This window comes from Rhinopithecus roxellana, chromosome 11 (genome assembly GCF_007565055.1).
Source record: "Rhinopithecus roxellana isolate Shanxi Qingling chromosome 11, ASM756505v1, whole genome shotgun sequence".
Taxonomy (NCBI): Eukaryota; Metazoa; Chordata; class Mammalia; order Primates; family Cercopithecidae; genus Rhinopithecus; species Rhinopithecus roxellana.
Window position 1 is genome coordinate 104,957,202 of NC_044559.1, and position 22,766 is coordinate 104,979,967.

A 22,766-nucleotide genomic window follows, 5' to 3' on the forward strand; every position below is an offset into this window, starting at 1 on the left:
ACAAGGATAAACAAGTTACTCACTGGTAACATTTAAAAAAAAAAAAACAGTAGCTATTCTGATGTCACTTGTGTGTGGCTACGATTCAATTATTAGACTAAAACCTGATGAGATCTGTATCCAGTTTAATAGGACACAACTTAAGGGCAGGCAGGTAGGCTGGGAGAGGAAGCTCTTGTTTGGGGGGATCAGGGGAAACCGATCTAAAACAAAATTCTACTGTTTGCAATTCAGCTCCATTATAGCCATAATGCGCAGCAGGAAACACACACGTATACTACTCTACCATGTATCTTTTCCCTTTTCGGGGACCAAAATGGTGGCGGGTAGGGGATAATAAATCCAACATAAAAGAATCTCTACATGTTTCTATTTATTTTAATTTACATATGCAGACGGCGATGGATACAGATTTGAAAAATAATACGAATAAATCAAACATACATTTCAACGAAAAAAAATTAATACTTACTTCCACTGGCAAACCCACTAGTGGCTGTTGCTTGCATCACCTCTCTTCTGTAATCTCTATCTTTTGGGAAGCTGTTGATTGCCATCTTGTTTGCTTCTTTTTGTCTCTGTTCTCTAAAAATAAAAAAAAAATAAGATAAACACATAAAAATTACATTGAGGGCATGAGTTTCCATAATAAACAGCTCTGGCCAAATGCCTAACAAATGTTATATAAAAAACAAAAGGAGTGAACATGGCCATAATTTAACTGGTGTGGGAGACGGAACGTGGCAAACAGAAACACTAATGTTTCTCACTAATGGCAAAACTATACCAATTAATTATACCACTAATGCCATAACCAAAGCTCATCAATTTTAATTCTACATGTGAAAGAAACATTATGGTTTTATTAAGCTATTAATATTTCCATCAAAATTAAAGATGCATAAATGTAGGTAAGTATTTTATTAACTATACTGACCATTCAAAAGGCCTTTGTGGACAGCTGCCTAGCTGTCCTAGAATTTTTTTTTTTTTTTTTTTTTTGGAGATAGCATCTTGCTCTATCGCTCAGGTTGGAGTGCAGTGGCACCATCATGGCTCACTGCAGCTGTGGCCTCCTAGGCTGAAGCCATTCTCCCACCTCAGCCTCCTTAGTAGCTGGGACTACAAGTGCATGCTACCACTCACAGCTAACTTTTTGTAGAGACAGGGTCTCACTATGTTGCCAGGGCTGGCCTCAAACTCCTGGGCTCAATCAATCCTCCAGTCTTGGCCTCCGAAAGTGCTGGGATTACTGGCACGAGCTACTGCACCTGGCCAGGTTTTTGTTTTTAAAAGTAAAGACAAATTATAGAAAACATGATGGGGCAACTAACCACTGCAACTAAAAAGTGCAGATGGGTAGCACCATAAAAAAGCTAAATTAGAATGTTTAATGCCGTAAGATGTTAACCTGTAGAACCAAGCTAGAAAAATAATGTTTAATTAGATTAAAAGCTAATTACCTTTCAAGCCACTCTTTTGGTTTTTCCCACTGTGAAACTTCTGTTCGACAATTGTAGTAGTACTTTTTCCCAGAAGAGCTAATATGCTCAGACCAGTCATCTGCAGAATCATAAGGCTTAAAAATATATTTTTTACAATTAGAAAATGTTAATACTACGTAATCACATGAAATATCAAGAACATCAAAGCACACATACAGGAAAACACTTATGAGATAAAGGTACTCTGAACTAGAATGCAATTATCTGCATAAGTATAAGACCTTAGTTTATGAAAGGCTTCAAAGAACAGAACTTCATAAAATACCAAAATTAAGCAGCATAAAAATTAGATTGTTAGACAAAGAAAACTGTGAAATTAACATCACCTTGATTTTAGAAAGCATGACAAAATCCCTCACAATTTTAACTGGTGAAATCCAGTAACATGGGGGTGAGGAATGCACTCTAGACTAGATGATGGCGTGAGATGGTCGGTTCTAAATTCTAAGGCACAATACTAATTACATATGGTATAAAAGAGAACAATCTTGCCTGTATTAACTGTTACTCAGTGAAAAAAGGAACCAAAATATGTAAACATAAACAGAAAGCTAATTAAAAGCTATAAATTTGTTTCACCTTCAAAATCGACAAGATCTTGTTCTCATGTAATATACAGGATTAGCAGTATCACTCATATTCCCATAACTAAAAATGGTCTTTCAAACATTATCAGATACAGTCTCTTCCAGGTATTTTTACAAGCAATGTAACATCACAATGAAATTAGAAAGATCTGAAAGGCCTAGTTTCCACGAAAAGAATCTCACAAAGATTAGTTAAGTTTCTGATTGGCCCCAGGAAATCTGGTAGAATTTCAAGTACTTTGGTTGAATTTCTTAATTAGTTTTTCAAAGGAGCTTACTGCAACATTGATTATATTTTGTCAAATAGCTAGAAAAGAGGATTTTGAGTGTTCCCAACACAAATGTTGGAGATGACACACACACAAATTACTGATTTGAACATTATTAAATATACTGAATGTATCGAAACATCACCATATATCCCAAAAATATGTACAACTGTCAATTTAGAAAAATAAAAAAAAAATTAAAAATATTAAACCACTTGAAAAAAGTAAAATGAAATAATGTACTGTACTATCATAGCCTATCCTTCCGGGTTCACTGTATTGTGACACAATTTTCAAGCTTGAGGAAACGAAGTCTTATTCACTACCTTACCCTTGGCCCAGCTTTAATTTTAACAACTAGGAAACAAGCCTAGAGAACTTACGAGCTGTCTATAGGTCACAAAAACAGTGATTTATCAAAGGACAAAAAACTCTGGTTTCCAAAGGCCTATTATTTCCACTAAATTAACACCAAATTTTGGAAATTCCCCTAATAATTCTCAAGGCAGTTGGAAAAAGATCACAGACTCTGCCGTGTATTTATATGCTCAGGTTTACATCTCAAAATAATGAGGGTGGCAAAGCAGCCCTGTGCCCCCACACCTCAAAAAGCAGTGGAGAGTTAATTCTCAATCCCACTAGCTTCCAGAAGCCTACAATCAAGCTTTAGGAACCCAATCACAAAGGGCCAAGTTCAGAAAGTTCTTCTCTATCACCCCCTCCTCCCTATACATAAATTATTATGCAACTGATCCCTTCTAAGGATGTTATCTGGAAGCCTTGGTTTGCTTGCCAAGTGGTTATGTGGAATTACAGGATTGAAGAGGTACAATGAGATTTGAGACTAGTGGACAGAGGACACCAGAGGTCAGCACGGTCTAGGCCAGTGCTCTTCCAAGTGATGGTTTGCCAACTTACCCTGGAGGAAATAAGGAGTTTGCATTTGAATATATAAACATACAGTTTCTTTCACAGAAGTTGTGCTTTAAGAAAAAAAAAAAAGTCAGTTGAACTAAACATTGTATTTAAGTGATTAACATTCTGGCACAACCTCCAGGACAGAAAGTTCACAATCAGAGCACTGGTCTACCACACTACATTGATTTTGCCTGTCAAATTGTAGATTAGTTCAAGCTGATGTCTTACACTTAACAAAAGTCCAGGGTAGAGCATACAATCACATATCAATAACTTTATTTTCTCCACTCCACTGCCATCCTCAAGGGTTAAGGAAAAAGAAACCCTTCAAATTATGGGATAACTTTTACAATGCTGATGTGCAACAGCAGGTGTCAAATTTCTTAACTTTACAAAAAGAATATCTAACATTGAGAACTTAAACAAAAGGCCTGCAAACATTTAAAGTTTTCTAGATTTGGCCTGGGATGGTTGCCAACATATGCTCTAAAGCAGCTCTCCAAGTGTTATCCAGGAAACCTTGGGGAACCCCAAGACTCTTTCACAAGACCAAAACTATTTTCATAATAATACTAACATGATTTTTTTCTCCCTCGTTTTATCACAAGCATATAGTGAAGTTTACCCAGAGGCTCAACAAAACACTGGATGTATCACAACAGATTGAATGAAGAAGCAGATATGAAGTTACGAAATTCTAAGTGTCTTTTTCTATTAAGTCAAACATTACCAAGATGTTCAATATCTATTTAAAATTACTTTTCATAAAGATGTTACATATGTTACCATATAATGGGTTTACAACTGATTTTTTTTTTTTTTTTTTTTTGAGGCGGAGTCTCGCTCTGTCGCCCGGACTGGAGTGCAGTGACCGGATCTCAGCTCACTGCAAGCTCCGCCTCCCGGGTTTGCGCCATTCTCCCACCTCAGCCTCCCAAGTAGCTGGGACTACAGGCGCCCGCCACCTCGCCCGGCTAGTTTTTGTATTTTTTAGTAGAGACGGGGTTTCACTGTGTTAGCCAGGATGGTCTCGATCTCCTGACCTCGTGATCCGCCCGTCTCGGCCTCCCAAAGTGCTGGGATTACAGGCTTGAGCCACCGCGCCCGGCCACAACTGATATTTTAAATGAAATATTTAAATTTCACAGTTTTAATTTTTAATATGGTAGATACTGATGAGACTCAAACTTTTTCTTTCCGTTTTTCCCCAAGATGAGGTCTTGCTATACTGCCCAGGTTGGTTTTTAACTCCTGGGCTCAAGTGAGCTTCCCTCCTCAGTCTCCCGAGTACCCAGGACTACAAGTGACAAACACCTCTCCTGGCTCAAGACTCAAAAGCTTCAAAGTATGCAGATGATACTTAGTTGATAATAAAAGGAGCTGGAATATGAATGCAAACTCATACAGGGTTGAACTTAAGCACATCTCAGCAAATTAAAATTGGCATAGAGTATTTAGAAGGGAAAATCTCAATTACAGTGTTTTTAAATAAAAATAAGCAATATTTTTTCACCAATTCAGAGCCCCCTTTGAAAAATCAAATATACATGACTAATTTAGTCTACAAGTCATACCATGATTTCTTATTTTACCTTTTTTTTTTTTTTCTGAGACAGGGTCTTCCTGTCGGCCAGGCTGGAAGTACAGTGGTGCAACCATAGCTCACTGCAGCAGCCTCAACCTTTTGGGCTCAAGCAATCCTTTGCTTCAGCCTTCCAAGAAGTTGGGACCACAGAAACACACCACCACACTTAGCTCATTTTTTTTTTTTTTTTTTTTTTTTTTAAGAGACAGGAGCTTCCTATGTTGCCCAGGCTGGTTTTAAACTCCAAGCCTCCAGTGACCCTCCTGCCTTGGCATTCCAAAGTGCTGGAATTACAGTTGTGAGCCACTGCAACAACATTCCCATGATTTTTATTGTGAAGGAGGCATTCATCACCAATCTTTTCCTGATCTTTACCAGAAGTCAGGCTCTGTGGTAAACACCCCACAATAAATGTTTGTCAGAGGACTTAGCAGGAAGTACATTAAATGTTAATGCCTTAATCTGATACTGAAAATAAAAGATAATTTCAACTTGACTTTTAATAGTTAACTTGATTAAAAAAAAAAATCACCCACATACCCAAGTATCTGTGTAGATAACTCTAAAGCCAACTTTTCACGTAAGATTAAATTTACAGTTTGTAAGGGCTGTTTGTGTCATTCCCACTAGGTACATCACAATACAAAAGACCACTACTTATAAGTTAATTATGTACCTACAGGTGAAATCAAGAGAAACCAAATCCCAGATTCCAGAAACACAAAACATTTAATCTGTTCTAGTAAATGGTCTTCAACTTTCACTCACATAATTAAGTTTCCTGACACCCTTATGATTTGAATCATTCAAGCTCTGATGCCCATTATTTATTCTTTCTGATTTCACTGGGTTAAATCCACTGCTCTAAAATCCAAATAATCAAAATTTGCCTTCCCTGAATGAGGTGTTTGTTTTGTTTGCATTTGTGTTTTACAAAAAAAAAAAAAAAAACAACGCCCACAAGGCTGCTGCTGTACAAGTAGACAAATAGCAAACCTAAACTGTCAATGACAAGTGGAACTTCAGGTGTTACTTTGTAAATTAACAGAATGTTTTCCAGGAAAACAGGCAGATTCATTCTAAAATCCTGAATATACATCTCACTGAAAATGATTTGCTCTCCTTTTTCCCCACTCGGCCTAATCCTCCCTTCCCTACTTGAAGAAAAAAAAAGGAAAAAGGAAATGCCTCATCACAAATAGTTTGACGACAGTATGCATGAAGTGCTTAGCGAGACTGTTTTCTCAGTCCCAATCCCACCCCCTATGATAGTCGGTTCTGTGATGCTAGGGCTGGGACAGTGCAAATTACTCTCTATTTAGCCAGGTGGCTTCCTTCCTATTAGAAGAATTAGTTAGATGAATGAAAGGCAGAAGAAAGGAGCAGCCACACTTGTTACCAGCTCTGGGCTACCATCCCACCACTAGAACTAGCTTCACCATACCCTCAGAGGTATTACCACCAGCTCTGTGGGGCTCCTCCTCTAGACTATTAGGTTCTAAAACCCCAAATTCATCCTGTTGTTCCATAGCCCTGAGTGGTGATTACTGTATGTGTCACCTCAGGGTTCCTCCTTTTTTTTCAGTATCTGCTTAACCAATCCCATATATTAAATTCTGTGTTACAACAACATGATTTTCTTTCCTTTTCTGAGACAGAGTTTTGCTCTGTTGCCCAGGCTGGAATACAATGGCATGATCTTGGCTCACTGCAACCTCCGCCTCCCAGGTTCAAGTAATTCTCCTGCCTCAGCCTCCCAAGTAGCTGGGATTCCAGGTGCTTGCCACCACACCAGGATAATTTTTGTAATTTTAGTAGAGACGAGGTTTCACCAGGTTGGCCGGGCTAGTCTTGAACTGCTGACCTCAAGTGATCCACCCACCTTGGCCTCCCAAGTGCTGGGATTACAGGAGTGAGCCACCGTGCCTGGCCACTAGTGAAGTGCCTGGCCAAGAGTATAATTTTCTAAATGAAAACTAATACTATCTATTTTTATCCAAATATTATCCTAATGTCTCAATTTTCTATGGAAATGTACTATTCACACTGCTTCAACAAGAAACAAAAAATCTGAAGGTTTCTCAATGTCAATTAAGACATGATGATCACTCAAATACTCAAAGCAAAATCTGTTGGACTCAACCTACACCTTTGACGGCATTCTCATTGTTCGTTCTTTCCCTATAATGTATTTTCCAGTTACCTGAGATAATTTTTTAAATTGCAAAGATGATCTTATTTTACTGATAATATCCTTCAATACCTCTTCACTGCCTTATATATGTATAATTAATATTCCTTGGCATGATACAGAACTTCTCATGATATGCCTCCCACTTACCTCTGTAAATTTAGCTCCTGCCATTTTCCCACACCGTCAAAATCCCAGCAGTTCTCTAAATGTGCTACACTATTTTACACTTCTACATCGTTGGGAGCTCTGTTCCTTTGTATGCTATGAATTCCAGAGCTCTTTTACTGCCTAAGTTATAGTCAGACTGTTGGGAAGCATTAGTTATAGTTTACTATCTTCCTCACCCAAACTGGGAGTCCTGTGTTGAGCGCCACCCCAAAGCAACTTTAACAGGCACTGTTGTTTACTTTTCTGTCTCTACCACAGGTCCCAAACTTCCTTTAAGATGGGCCACATTCTATTATATATTCAGCTTAGCATATGCCTGGTGAATTAAAACCTTATTCTATGGTGAATTAAAAATTTCACTGAAACCCATGACTTAAAAAATTCAAAATAAGTTATTTCATTAACCTAAACTTCTGAAAATATTTAAAATCCCTCATTGGGTTTCACACCCTTGTGGACAGGTAACTGTATATCCCTAGTGTCTGGGACAGTGTGTAAGACACAGTAGATAATAAATATATCCTATAAGGAGTTTACACATTATGGAAAGAAAGCTTAAGTTAGAGCACTTTATAAGAAATTTCAGCCTGAAGTTCTTTTTATCTCAGATATCACAACGGAAAAACATTGCTTTGTACAGGAATCCTAATTAATTAACACCAAAGATACTAGCTTCTCACAACACTTAGTTCCATTAATAAGACTGGCTCATTGGTTTAAAATAGGATAATAATATCATATAAACACATTAAGACTGTGATTCAAACTTTTTTTTTAAAGACATAAGATTTTACAAGACTTCCCATGGGTTTTGTTTTGTTTTTTTTGTTTGTTTTTTTTTTGCAATAAATTCCAAAGAAAAAATATTGGACATGTTTATAATACTTACTGCATCTGAAGTTTTGCTTGGGTTATTGCTTGGATTAGAAGAATGTGAATTTGAACTATGAAGAGCACTGTGGTTGTGTGAATTTTCTTGTGGAGAGTAACTGGTCCCTTAAGAAAATAAAGAATACAGTGAATTACAATTAAACTGTATTTAATGTTTAATCTAAACTGTTTTCTATCATACATTATTGTATATCTCTAAATGAACATCTTATATAAACATTAGGAATATATACATAGTCATACTTTTTATAGTATATAAAGTATCGGTGAACCTACTAAATAAGTGGCTTTATATGCCCTGAAACAATAGCATATAACACAACCTTTTTGAGAGAAACAAAACCTTATCTTTATCATTTGTAGCAACTTCTGGGTTTTCTTACAGTTTTATTGGAGAAAAATAGAAGTACAATGTGCACAGAAAAAAGGCACAAGAACTCAAATGATACAGAACTAAAAGTCACTGTTATCAGTATGTTTTTGCAACTGTATTTCAATTTCTTAACAGTTTCCCCTGTTTGCCTTTTAATAGCTTTGCCAATTTTTCAAATAAAACAGCATCAACTTTTTTCAAGAATTTAAAGAGTCTCAGGGAAGGTGCTCACTTATAAGATGATAAAGATGATTAAGAGTCTTTTCCTAACAGGTCCAACTCTATCTAAAAATTGCTTAAGAGTAACTCAAGTTTTATGAAAATCTGAGTATGTCAGTGACCAGAGAAAAAAGTTTCTCTTGCTTTAAGAAAAACCAGGGTGTAAAAATCCAGACTTCCAAAAACACTTTGACGAATGACACAAAAAGGTTCACCACAGAAGTCTAATGTTAGTATTTCAATTTCATTCCACATAATTCTAGATTTTTCAGCAACAAAGTAACATAATCGAACTGGCATTTTTCTTTTCATAAGTGATCCGGGAGTGGCATGGAGGCTACATTATTATGAATAAAAACGAAAAGTGCTCCAGCGGTCCAGGAATTATTAGTGAGAACCAGGGTGGATAAATGTAGAAATGAGTTAGGAATATTATTTCAATCAATAGAAACAACTAAATGGTAAGAGCAAAGGTGAACTCAGATAGATGATGACTATAAGGTTTTAGATATTTCCAAGTGAAAATGGTCCGCAGATTAATATAGAACTAGGAATTCAGAAGAAAAGGTTTAAGTAGATGTGGATTTGGAAGTGTTTTCTGTTACAGGTCAAAGGTAGGAGAGGGACTAACTGCTTTGCATGTAAGCAGCAAGCACTAAAAGTTCATGGATGAAGTAAGAGTATGGCAGGAAAAAAGGCAATGGCCAAGATTTACCCTCAGATAACGGTCTGCTTACAATGGAAACTACAAGCAGATTCAAAGACCCAAGAAAGCTAGTTATGTCACAAACTATTAAAGAGAATTACCTAACTACAATGGTTACTTAAGAACAACGTAGGTGGTATGACAGAGGACATTTCCTAAGAAGCCTGATGCTTGAGATGCCTGATGGGTTCTTCTACTTATTTTGATTTATCTTACTGTACAGTATTCTATTTATATAGAGAGAACACCCTAAACCCCCTTTTAAATAACAGGAAGCAAGAAATAAATCCTCAATAAAAGCTCTAAGAATGAACACAATCAAGAAGAAATCATTCAAAAATAAGCTGAACACTTTTGGGAGGCCGAGGTGGGTGGATTACCTGAGGTCCAGGATTTTGAGACCAGCCTGACCAACATGGTAAAACCCCATCTCTACTAAAAATATAAAAGTTAGCTGGACGTGGTGGTTATGTGCCTGCAGTCCCAGCTACTCAACAGGCTGAGGCAGGAGAATCACTTGAGAGTGAGCTGAGATCGTGCCACTGCACTCCAGCCTGGGCGACAGAGCAAGACTCTGTCTCAAAAAAAAAAAAAAAAAGACTGAGTATGCAGGAAAAGTTAGCAGAAGCCCAGAGACTGCTATCTTTAGAAAGGCTTTCTGGCACAGCTGGCCCTTGACAGACATGTGGGAAGCTAAATTTCCGGAGGGATCTCACAACCGTAACTGATAAAGAGGTGAAAGAGGTGCTCACTGAGGCCAAGCACAGTGGCTTGCATCTGTAGTCTCAACTACTGAGAAGGCAGAGGCAGGGGAATCCCTTGAGTCCAGGAATTCAAACCCAGCCTAGGTGACATAATGAGAACCTGTCTTCAAAGGAAAAAAAAAAAAAAGAATTGTTCATTGTACCTAAGCTGTTTGGGTATATAGTATGTTTTGTACTGAACAGCTGCTTTCCTACTGGAGTCTGAAATTTCGGTACATGCAAGGCAAAGAGTACATATATAACTCACCAAATCCAGTAAAAGCGGTGCGCACTAAATCTCTAGTGAGCTTCCCTGGTAGATAACATTCCACAAGTGTGTCAATTTGTTGCTGGAGGAATTAAGTGCATTCTGTATGACTCTCTTAGGCAAGAATTATTGGAAGCTTACACCTGGATTCCTTCAGATTTTGCCCCGTGTGCCTTTTCTCTTTGCACCTGTCCACTGTAGTAAGTCATAGTCATGATAATGACTATGTTGAGTCCTGAGAGTCTGAGAGAATCACCAAACCTCACAAATGGTTTTAGGATTCCAAAATGCTTAGTGACAAAGGAAAATTAACACTTCAAGTTTTAAAGAAAATATGAGATCTATGCTGAAATTTCTACTTTTCAGATATAACTCCGAAGATTTCTTTAAAATCAGATTTACAACTGAATATAAGTAAGAAGTAGAACTAGTAATATGGATTACTAGAATATATATGCACTACTCGCGGAGTTGAGATTTCCCTGAAATTTCCCTAAGTTTGTCGACAGTAATGGAAAAAAAGCTAATCTTACTGACTGAAATAAACCCCAGAGTAATCCATTAAAAAGCCCACTTTAGATACCCCACTCTGACATTTATTTGCACACATTCTTGAACAGTATGTTCTATGCTTAAATCTACGAAACGGAAGTGCCACATTAAAGGTTTACTGAAAGACATAACAGGTTTTCTACAAACATAAGGTGTATTATAAGGTGTATTATAAATGAGGTCTATTGACCTCTCATAAGGTTAAGATCCAGGAATTCACTCCACTTTAGTGACTATTCCTAAAGTCAATGAAAACTCAAATACTGACAACAATTCCAATTAATTATACTTCTAAAGAAATGGTATGCCTTCCACCAGCCTGATGAAAGTTACCAACTTTTAGATCTAGTATATGTGTCTTCAGAAGGCACAGCATAATAATCAAAAGTGTTTATAAGCATCAAGGCACACCGGCCTAGGACTTCTCTAAAAGAGAAAATAGACTCAGTTGTTGATGGGGAAATTATTTTCAAAGACATGAGTTTTTTGGATAGGGACCAGATTCCACATTCTATGGAGATTTACTAAGACTGCTTACCAAAAACAATACTTGAAATGGGTGAGAAGTAAGATAAAGATATTTTTGTAAAAGACTAAGAATAAACTAACATTCTTAAACAGATTTCAAATTCACATAAGAGGTTTTATACAAAGCATGGCAGGCAATACATCTTTAGATTCCAACCAGAAGGATGCCCTTTCGACCTGAAGGTAGCGCATATTTGCCCTTGAATAACATGACAATAATAAGGTAAACAAAGTTACCTGTCTCGTAATAAAAGCGTCAGCTTATATTACCTTACATACTTTTTTTGGTATTTCATTTGAGACTTTTACTTAACTCATTCCAAACTGAAGTAATACATAAGTAGAAGAACAAAGTGATTGTGCGCATCCTCCCCAGGCCTGGGGTAATGGTAGTTATGATTTTCTAGAGCCATACCGAAAAGAAGTGCTGCAACACAAAATTCCTTTTAAATCTCCTATCTTAAAACATCACATGAATTTTTATGTGACCCCACAAGTTATTTCTCTTATTATAATACAGAATCTAAGGCTAAGAGAAATAATACAGTAAGACTTCTGAACACATCCAGTAAGAGAAGAACTGATGCATAAAACTTGAACTCAGAATTTCAATCCCAAATCCAGTGAGTATTCAAGTACACAAAGGAAGAAAATATATACATGCTGGTGAGAGAGAGAGTGCATAAAGGGTACTTTTTACTGTATAAACAGCATTGCCTCCATTCCTTCATTGGGTCACACACTGGGTCACACACTGACCCAAAGCAGCAACGGAGGCAGTGCTGCTTATACAGTCAAGTACCTTTATGCACTGTGTATATTACCAAGGAAAAGCTCGCTATTTAACGACAAAAAAAATCATCTACCCAAGAAACACTGCATCAGTGAATAACTGGGATAAAAATGTTTTTAAATGCTGTACATTTAAACCAATCTCAAGAAATTAAAGCTAGGACTGATAAAGTTAAGTCTTAAAAGAGTCTAAGAAAACATGCTATTGGAAATGACTCGGTTTTGGGAGAAGGGCAGGACAGATAAAGGGGTTCTATACTTAAGCTTGCAACTTGAAGAACTTAAACGGTGAGCAAAATTCTCCCTTCCAGTGCTTAGCCATGGCAGATTATAAAATGGAGATGTAACAACATGACTGGATGCTAGTTTCAGACCGGAGTCCAAGGGTCAGTACAAGAGAATGACATTTTCCCTGACAAAATCTGCAGTATTTCTGACAGAATAATCCCTATCTGGCATCTTCTAAAACTTCAGAAGCTAAAATTTAAGTGTGAGAAGGACTATAACTTTTATAGTTTCAAAGAGTGAGGGCCTAGGAGAATAATCAGAAAATGGTCCAAAAAAATTGATCACTACATACCTAACTCAGCAAGAAATGGACATTAAGCAATTACAATGCCCTTCCATTCACAAAAGGGAACCAGGACATTAGGAGTAGGGAAAGCAGAGGGAGGATATACAACTCTATACGATTAAATGACAGTGGGAACGGCAACCAGCTTTCGAAAAGGTGGAACAACAGTTTTCAGTCTACTCAGGAGCAAAATATTGTGGCTTTTATGTGCTTATTCAGACCATGACAACCACCAGAATATATTACCAGATCCACAGACTTAGAAGTCTTAGTTAGTCTTTATTCTTTTTAAGACACTAAGGAAGGAATAGGCATATCTGTATACTAAATGAAATAATTCAAGGACATCTACCATCCCACATTGCTTTCAAACAAAAGCAAAAATAGGTAGGACTGAATAAAACTCAGTAGTGGATCTGAATCTTTAGTATATTAAAAATTGTAGATTTCAAGGTGGTCTTTCTCAGAGATTCTAATTCACAGTCATTTTAAATTTTTTTAAAATTGTTTTGTTTTGAGACAGGATCTCTCAGTTACCCAAGCTGGAGTGCAGTGGCACAATCTTGGCTCACTGCAACCTCTGCCTCCCGGGCTCAAGAGACCCTTGTGCCTCAGGGCCTCCCAAGTAGCTGGCACCACAGGTGGACGCTACCACGTGCCACTAATTTTTGTATTTTTAGTAGAGACATTCGCTATGTTGGCCAGGCTGTTCTCGAACTCCTATCCTCAAGTGATCCACCTGCCTTGGTCTCCCAAAATGCTGGGACTCCAGGCGTGAGCCACCACGCCTGGCTTAATACCTGAATTTTTAATAGGCATTCCCAGGATGCTTCTAGTGTAGTTAGCACCCAGGCCACACTTTGAGAAACACAGTTTTACAAAGTCAAATAGTAGAGGACACTCAACAAAATCTCCCAAGATAGTAATATGCTAAAAATAAACTGATGATCATACCCTCTTCACTTACAGAGATGATTATACTCTACAGGTCTCTTCCTAAGCCTTTTCCAGTACCTTCCAAGGATCCTCCTCTGTTACTCTGAATGCTGTACTACCTTCCAGGGTCCTTGGCCTTTCATCACTCCTAACCAGCGGCCAGAGTACTTAAAAAGGGATCACCAAGAGAGCCACATATCTGTACTATACGGTATTTTCTGCTATAACACGATAAATGTTTTCCTTGAAAAATCTTGAATTCTGCAAAACTGCATATTAAAAATAAAAAGTCTTATGGGAAAAAAAGGAACAAAGACATTCAAAATTATGCAACTTTATTATCAGAGTACTAATAACTTGAATAGCACAGGCAAGCAGCTCAGCATGGTTATCAATTACTTTCAAGAGATGATAATGCAAAAAAACCCCATTAGGATAAAAATGCAGCTACTCGGGGGTAAGAACATGGAAATGGAAATGAAGTTCTAAGCATTATCCTTGACTAAAAAAAAATCTTTACACATGAACCAATAATACAACTTTAGTTTATAATAATGGCATCCTGCAATTTACCAACTGTTTATCAAGAAACTTGGTGGTGAAAAGCAAAACTTACAGCTAACGAGGCTTTGTCTCTCGGGGGAGGGAAAAGTGAATCACAAGAAGTATCAACAATTTGACAGTTGGCTGTAGAGTTACTCCCTCTACATTTGTGCTATTCAATGACAGTCACTGGCCACACGTAGCTATTGAGCACTTGAAACATTGCTAGTATGAATTGGGATTTTCTGTATGTGAAAAATATATACTAGATTCCAAGACTTAGGGAAAAACAAATGAAAAGTATCACATTAATATGGTTATATTGATTACATGAAGTATTTTAGCTATATTTGGTTAAATAATAAATATAATTAAAATTCCAGATACTGGCTACTAAAAAAACTTAAAACTGCGTATCTGACTCACTGGAAAGCACTGCTCTAGATGAAGGTGTGCTAATACTTAAGTGAAAGGGAGCCAGGGATGCCTACTGTACATTATACATGTCTCCCAAAGAACTGTCTAATGTCTGAAAATAAGCTGCTTGTAATTAACTGAGTCTAGAACCAAAATCTGCTTAGCACAGTACGGTGAATTTTCCAGGAATATAGCTGCTATGCAAATTGTACTGTATAAAACTTAACTCATTTTTACACATGAACCAATACCACTTTAGTTTATAATAAGGTCATTTCTTGGAACATTTTTATCAAAATGTTCACTACTTGGAAAAATCTCACCACTGACAATAATGCTACATATATATAATACATCTGCCTTATATCTGTCACAAACAAATGACATTAAGTAGATTCCTTTGTTAACAGTTAGGTCCAAACACTGAAGTGGCGGACATAAACACAAGATGAAACACTGAACAAATTTCATTCTTTAAAAAACAGCACTGCCATAGCTTATCTTAAACATATATATACATGGGGCTACGTATTTTTAGCACAATACTACAAAGAGTCTGTGAAAATTACACATAACATTCATTCTACGTGCAAGTAGTATACGTTATTATGTATATATTACTATGGTGATTTTATACCATACAGTTATGTGTTGCTTAAAGACAAGGTTACGTTCTGAGCAACATGTTGTGAAGCAATTTTGTCTTGCAAACATCGTAACAGTGTACTGACGCAAACCTAGATGGTATAGTCTACTACACACCTTGGCTATGTGGTATAACCTACTGCTCGTAAGCTATAAACCTATACAGCCTGTAACTGTACAGAAGACTGTAGGCAACTATAATACACTGTTAGTATTTGTGTATCTGAGCATATCTAAACATAGAGAAGGTACAGTAAAAATATATTATGGGATCGCCTTCACATATACAGTCCTTCATTTATGGAAACATTATTATGCAACACGGGAGTTTAAAAATTAAAACTTTTGTGTTTGAAAAGACACTATCAAAAAGTAAAAAGACAACATGCAGAATGTTGCTAATCATACATCCATATAAGACTTTTATCTAATTCTACCAGTAAGAACTCCAGAGCTCAACAAAAATAATCTGATTAAGAATGAATAAAAAATCTGAACAAACATTTCCTCAAAGATGACATACAAACTTCTAAAGTGCATATCAAAGACGAACAATGGCACTAGCCATTGGGGAAATGCAAACCAAACCTGCAGGGAAGTTAGCACTTCACACCCACTAGAATAAGTATAGCCAAAAAGACAGGCAAAAACAAGTGTTGGTGAGGATGCAGAGAAACTAACTGGAAGGAACTCCCTCATACACACTGCTAATGTGAAAGTAAAATACTGCAGCTACTTTGGAAAACAGTCTGGTAGTTCCTGAAAATGTTAAGCATAGTTATCTGTAGCCATACAAAAGAACAAAATCATATATACAAACAGAACACTGGGTACTCAGGGACATAAAGATAGCAACCAACAGAAACTGGGGACTACTAGAAGGGGAGGAAAGGAGGAGATAAGGGTTGAAAAATTAACTGTTGGGTACTATGCTCACTACCTGGGTGATGGGATCATTCGTACCCCAAACCTCGGCATCACTCAATATACCCAAGTAACAAATCTTCAAATGTACCCAACTAAATCTTAAACAAAAACTTACAAAAACAGGATATCCTCTATTAATTGAAGATATATACAAAATACTAATAACAAATAAGTGCTATATTCCTGGGTTAAATAGAACATCAATGTTTACCAAATAATAAGCTCTAGGTACCATTAATGTAACTTTTTTGATTCATTCATTCATTCAAACATCTACTTGTGTACCTAAAATGTACTGGCATTATACGGGCAAACAAGAATAAAGTAGTGAAAAAGGGAACAAAAAAACCACCAACCAACCAATCAGTTATATGAGCCAGCAATTCCACGCCTAGGTATATATTCGGAAGAAATGAAAACACAGGCCCAAACACTAGTACACCAATGTTCATAATGCATTATTCTTGGCCAGGCACAGTGGCTCACACTTGTAATCCTAGCACTTTGGGAGGCTGAAGCAAGCTGATTGCCTGAGCTCAGGAGTTCGAGACCAGCTTGGGCAACATGGCGAAACTCCATCTCTACTAAAAATAGAAAAAATTAGCCAGGTATGGTGCTGTGTGCCTGGAGTCCCAGCTACTGAGGAGGCTGAGGCAGGAGAATCGCTTGAACCCAGGAGTGGGAAGCTGCAGTGAGCTGAGACTGCACCACTGCACTCCAGCCTGGGCAACAGAGTGACACACTGTCTCAAAAACAGCAACAGGCTGTGCGCAGTGGCTCATGCCTGTAAGCCCAGCACTTTGGGCAGCCAAGGCAGGTGGATTGCCTGAGGTCAGGAGTTTGAGACCAGCCTGGCCAACATGGGGAAATCCCATCTCTACTAAAAATACAAAAATAAGCCAGGTGTGGTGACGCGTGACTGTAAACCCAGCTACTCGGGAGGCAGAGGCAGGAGAATCACTGGAACCTGGGAGGCAGAGGTTGCAGTGAGCCGAGATCATGTCACTGTACTCCAGCCTAGGAGACAGAGCGAGACTTTGTCTCAAAATAAATAAATAAATAAATAAATAAATAATAGTAATAATAATGCATTATTCTTAACAGTCAAAAATAAAAACAAACCAAATGTTTACAATTGATAAGAAAACATGGCATAATCATACAATATCATTTAGCAATAAAAACAAATGAATACTAATACATGCTACAACGTGAATGAATCTCAAAAACATGCTAAGTGAAATACCCCAGTCACAAAAGATCATATATGGCATGAGTCCATTTATTCAAAACATTAAGAACAGACAAATCTGTCGAAACAGAAAATACAGTAATAGTTTCTTAGAGCTGAGGGCGAGGGGGCTACTGGGGGATGACAGTTACAGGGTAAGTAATGTATTGGAACACTGGTGACTACTAATTGTGAATATATTAAAAATCAGTGAACTATACACTTCAAATGGCTGAATGGTATGGTACGGTATGTGAATGACACATAAATAAATCTTATGCCCCCATCAAAAAAAGCCATCTACTATACTTTACGTGTGATTTTAATTTGTCTACCTTAGACACAGACCTTAATTCATCAGTTCTCAACATCTAATCCCATGGGATGCTTTGAATATAAAGTGGTGCACAACTGTGAATCTGGAATAAGCTGTATTGACATTCTCTTATGGCTTAAATGTACGTTACATGCTCTTAGAATTACTGGAGGAAAATTTTAACCCAGGAAGTGAAAGCCTAAGTACTGATATATAACACAACATTGGTGAGCCTTGAAAACACTAAGTGAAAGAAGCCAGTCACAGAAGACCATACACTGTGTAATTGGTTTATATGACATATCCAGAAAACAAAAATCTAGAGAGACAGGAAGCAGATCAGTAACTGGAGAGTTGGGCATTGAGAAGAAAAATGAAAGTGACTGCTAACACATATAGAGTAATTTTGGGTGGAGAGATGATAATTGGTATGTGAATTTCATCTCAATTTTTAAAAATCACCAGGAATTCCAGACTATGCTGGAGCAATATAGGGAGAGATTCTGTCTCTACAATAATACTAACAAATATCTTAAAAACAGAAAAAAATAGCCACGGAAAATAGTTTTTAAAAGTTGAGATGGCTGGTCTAACCAAGTTAAGAGCCACTCCTTCAGTGACATTAGCAATCAGGCAATCTGGGCTTCAATTCAGACTTTGCCTCTACCTAGGTGGGGGCCCACCTTTGGTCACCCGTCAAGTAAGATATTGCCTGACACTGTACAGGGCTGCAATAATTACAACAAAGTCTGAAATGAGATACTTACGAATGTTACTAACTCCTTTTGACTCCTGCCATCTGACTTTTCACTAAGGAATTAGCTAAGATTTCAAGAGTAAGGTGTTTTTTTGTTTGTTTGAGACTGAGATTCGCTCTTGTCATCAAGGCTGGATTGCAATGGTGCGACCCTGGCTGGTCTTGAATCCTGACCTCGCGATCCACCCTCCTCGGCCTCCCAAAGTGCTGGGATTATAGGCCTGAGCCACTGCACCTGGACAATGGCTACTTTTATGCAGTGTAATTACACTACATCCCATATTGCTCCATTTTCCTGTTTTTAAATTAGCTAAGTAGTTATTCTAAAGGAGGAAAGCATTCCTCTGAGAGAAAAAATACAAGTTAGTGTAAAACAGTAAGTTTTATAAAAAATTATCAAATTATAATAAGATTCTAAAGGGTGAGCAAGTAATATAGTTAAAAAACTAAGTATTATCCCTTTTCCAAGCTGACTGATTAGAGTTACAAGAACAGAAAGCAAAAAGAAATAGAGCCAGGTACCTGCAAACACACAGGTGTCTTCAAATAATTTTACCTCCTGACCCTAATTAAGAAGTGGATTTCAACTTTGGAAGCCACATGGAACTCACTTCTCAATCTGAGGAGTGAAAATGAGCACAAAGGAATCTTCAAGTACATACTCTGCTTTCATCTGTCTCAGTTACATTAAGATAGTAAGGCAAGCTACAAAAATCATCTCACACAGGAGATTACAACTTGGTACAGTAGACAACAACCTTCAGTCAAGGGACATATTAACAACAGCATAAAAGTAGGAAAGTACATGGTGATAAAGATTCAGAGGGCAAAGCACAAGCAGTCTGACAGTAACACGGTTACTGCACTTGCGATGCAAAGTATGTGTAAAGCTATTATGCTAGACTACTAAGGGGCCTTGGATACTAAACTAAAGAAAGAACAGATCTCATCTTCTGAATAACAAATTCTCAAAATTATTTACTTTCCACTTTTAAGCATTTTTCGATGCTTCTGAATAGTACTAGTGGCATCACGAAAAAGCACATTTAAAGTATATATTTAAGGGCCGGACATGGTGGCTCATGCCTGTAATCCCAGCCCTTTGGGAGGCCGAGATGGGTGAATCATCTGAGGTCAGGAGTTCAAGACCAGCCTAGCAAACATGGCAAAATCCCAGGTGTGGTGGCAAGCGCCTATAGTCCCAGCTACTCGGGGAGGCCAAGGCAGGAGAATCGTCTGAACCCAGGAGATGGAGGCTGCAGTGAGCCGAGATCGCACCACTGAACTCCAGCCTGGGTGACAGAGCAAGACTCCATCGCGAGAAGGGGAGGGGAGGGGAGGGGAGGGGAGGGGAGGGGAGGGGAGGGGAGGGGAGGGGAGGGGAGGGGAGGGGAGGGGAGGGGAGGGGAGGGAAGGGAAGGGAAGGGAAGGGAAGGGGAGGGGAGGGGAGGGGAGGGAAGGGAAAAGGTGTATCTTTAAGGATACCACAACTGAAGAAGAGTCTTTCTAGAAAAACAGTTAACTAATTTTTCCCCAACTATTTAAAGCCACAGAGTTCTTTCCTTATATGGCTGGTTGTTCATCTGTCAGATGTTAATTCGTATGTCAGCCTTTCCCTGACCAATAACTACTCTGCCTACCTCACTGCCACTACTGTTTGAATCACTATTTCCTTATCACACAATTATCCTTTTTATATATTTTATATTGTCTGTCCTTCCACTAGAAGGGCACAGGGATCTTCCTGACATGCCATTGCAATAATTTCATAATTACAACAGTGCCCAGGTCTGACAGTAGACTCTAAAATAAAATAAACGCATGAATGAAAGTCTAATACTTAAAAGTGGAGCTGCTCCTATTGCAACAAGGATACTGGGTGATTAAGGATCAACTCTTAGTTCAGTCTGTTCTTAGAACCTCTGGGCTCCATACAGCATCATTTAATAATAAGGGATACAGAGAATCTCTGCAGATGAGCTGCCAAAGACTGGTGATAACAAATCTTAGTGTCATATCCAAGAATATAAACATCATCTATTAAATACAACTGTTACAGCATACCAAAAAAGTTTTAAGACAACACACTATACCTGTAATACCCACTAAAACTACTTAGAATAAAAGTTGGTAACTTTAAAATTACTCTAGCCTCCACTCTATTATCTGTACAAAATAAAATAAATTGGAATAGTACTTTTCCTAAAAATATGTGGTATTAAAGAGAGAAAAAAGTTAGCATATTACAACAGAGTTACCTCAAGGAAAACTTTAAGTAAATTCTCCCTTACAGATAAGACAATTTCAATGCTGCTCATGTGTCTCAGCTGAGACATGTGCACACAAAGCAGTATTTATTCTAAAACTCTGTTTTGGGTGCTTAGTCATCCTGCTTTTGAGCTGAGGCAACCAGAGGTGCATTTTTGGATAGAGCCATTGATAACCTAATATTGGACACTTTTGGTGCTGTTGAACTATGAAATGGTTGTTTATTCAAGGGAAAGTACATATTGCCGCACTGCCTAAACCAATTTTATACACAAAAAGAAACAGATGGAAATGTTACTTACTATAAGGTACTGTACTAAAAATAAAAACAATCTCCGTGATTACCCAAAAAATCATACTTGTTCATGTTCAATCTACATAACAATTTTACGGCAACATGCTCTAGACATCTCTTCACTCTCCCTTCAGTCCCAATCTTTCCATTCCCCACCAACCTCCGTGCCCAATCACAGCTCTAGCCAAACTGAGATTATAGAAGTTCATTGAGGAACGGTTTCAAACATTCAGAGATTAATTCTCAGATTATATACGCACCAGAAACAGATTCAATCATAAAAGTAATCAACTGCAAAATGCTGACAAATAACAGAATAAGAGAATTCACAACTATATACACCCCTTAGCACAGGAATACAAAATGTCTGAATAATAAAGACTGGCAAAAATATAATTCTTAAATGTTAATGTCTTTAAGATATGCTATCAAACGAGAGCAGTTGATAAAATTCAAACAGATTTCCAACAAAGCATTAACAACTAATTGTAGGAATAGATGAAGGTTTCCTCAATATGAAAAAGTTTTTGCATAATAATCATTTACCACCAGGCACAAGAATGAAATTCTCATAAGTCTAGTTTTACCATTATTTTTAAAAACTGCAGTACTATTTTATCTGATTTTCTATAAAGAACAGTTATTAGTATCAAGAGGCTACAGAAAAACACTTAGAAAAGGTAAGTTTCCTTATAGTTTTTCTGTATGTACATACTGTAACCAAAAATAGAATCATGCTACTTTGTGCAGGGATTTTTCTATTTAGTATCCAGGAACTTCTTCATTCATCAATAAATGTGCCTCTACACCATCGTTTTTAACAGCAACACTATACTCCACATGTACAATGCATATATTGAATGTAATCACTGTGACATATATGTTCTCTAATTACTATTTATCTGGGTGTTGGAATTCCCAACTCATATAAAAAGAACTTAGGCCAGGCACAGTGGTTCATGCCTGTAATCCCAGCACTTTGGGAGGTCGAGGTGGGAGGATCAAGAGGTCAGGAGTTCAAAACCAACCTGGCCAACAAAGTGAAACCCCGTCTCTATAAAAATTAGCCTCGCTTGGTGGCAGATGCCTGTAATCCCAGCTACTCAGGAGGCTGAGACAGGAGAATCGCTTGAACCCGGGAGGCGGAGGTTGCAGCGAGCCAAGATGACGCCACTGCACTCCAGCCCGGGTGACAGTGCGAGACTCCATCTCAAAAAAAAAAAAAAAAAAGAACTTAGCAGTATCTACTACTGAAATAATCATATGAAAGTTATCTTAAAAGACCTATTTCCAATTGACTTAAAAAGCCATTAACTCAGCAACTGGAATAATGTATTTTTGCAAACAACTCGGAAGAATCAGAGAGCAAATTGACACTGAAAATTACATTAAAAGTAAACTTTCAAAAAGAGGGCAGTTTGAGAACATGTTTCTGTATTTGCCCTCTGTAACACCTATCAAAACTAAAGGGACTAAAAAGAAAATGTAATCAAATCTAACAAGGCAAGTCATAACTCAACAAACCGTCTCTGACAAATGGTTTCAAGAGACAAATTAAA

At 37.6% G+C, this 22,766-nt stretch overlaps 1 protein-coding gene across 10 annotated transcripts in view; it reads right to left on the reverse strand.

The window, feature by feature from the left end:
• WAC (WW domain containing adaptor with coiled-coil) overlaps positions 1-22,766 on the reverse strand; it is a 91,046-nt gene that overhangs the window by 30,325 nt on the left and 37,955 nt on the right. For all 10 annotated transcript variants that reach the window (XM_010381403.2, XM_030941456.1, XM_030941460.1 and 7 more), the window contains 3 exons: positions 8,116-8,222; positions 1,464-1,579; positions 473-585 (listed from right to left, as the gene is read on the reverse strand). In XM_010381403.2, the coding sequence (XP_010379705.2) occupies positions 473-585; positions 1,464-1,579; positions 8,116-8,222 (336 nt within the window). The remainder of the gene's footprint in view (positions 1-472; positions 586-1,463; positions 1,580-8,115; positions 8,223-22,766) is intronic.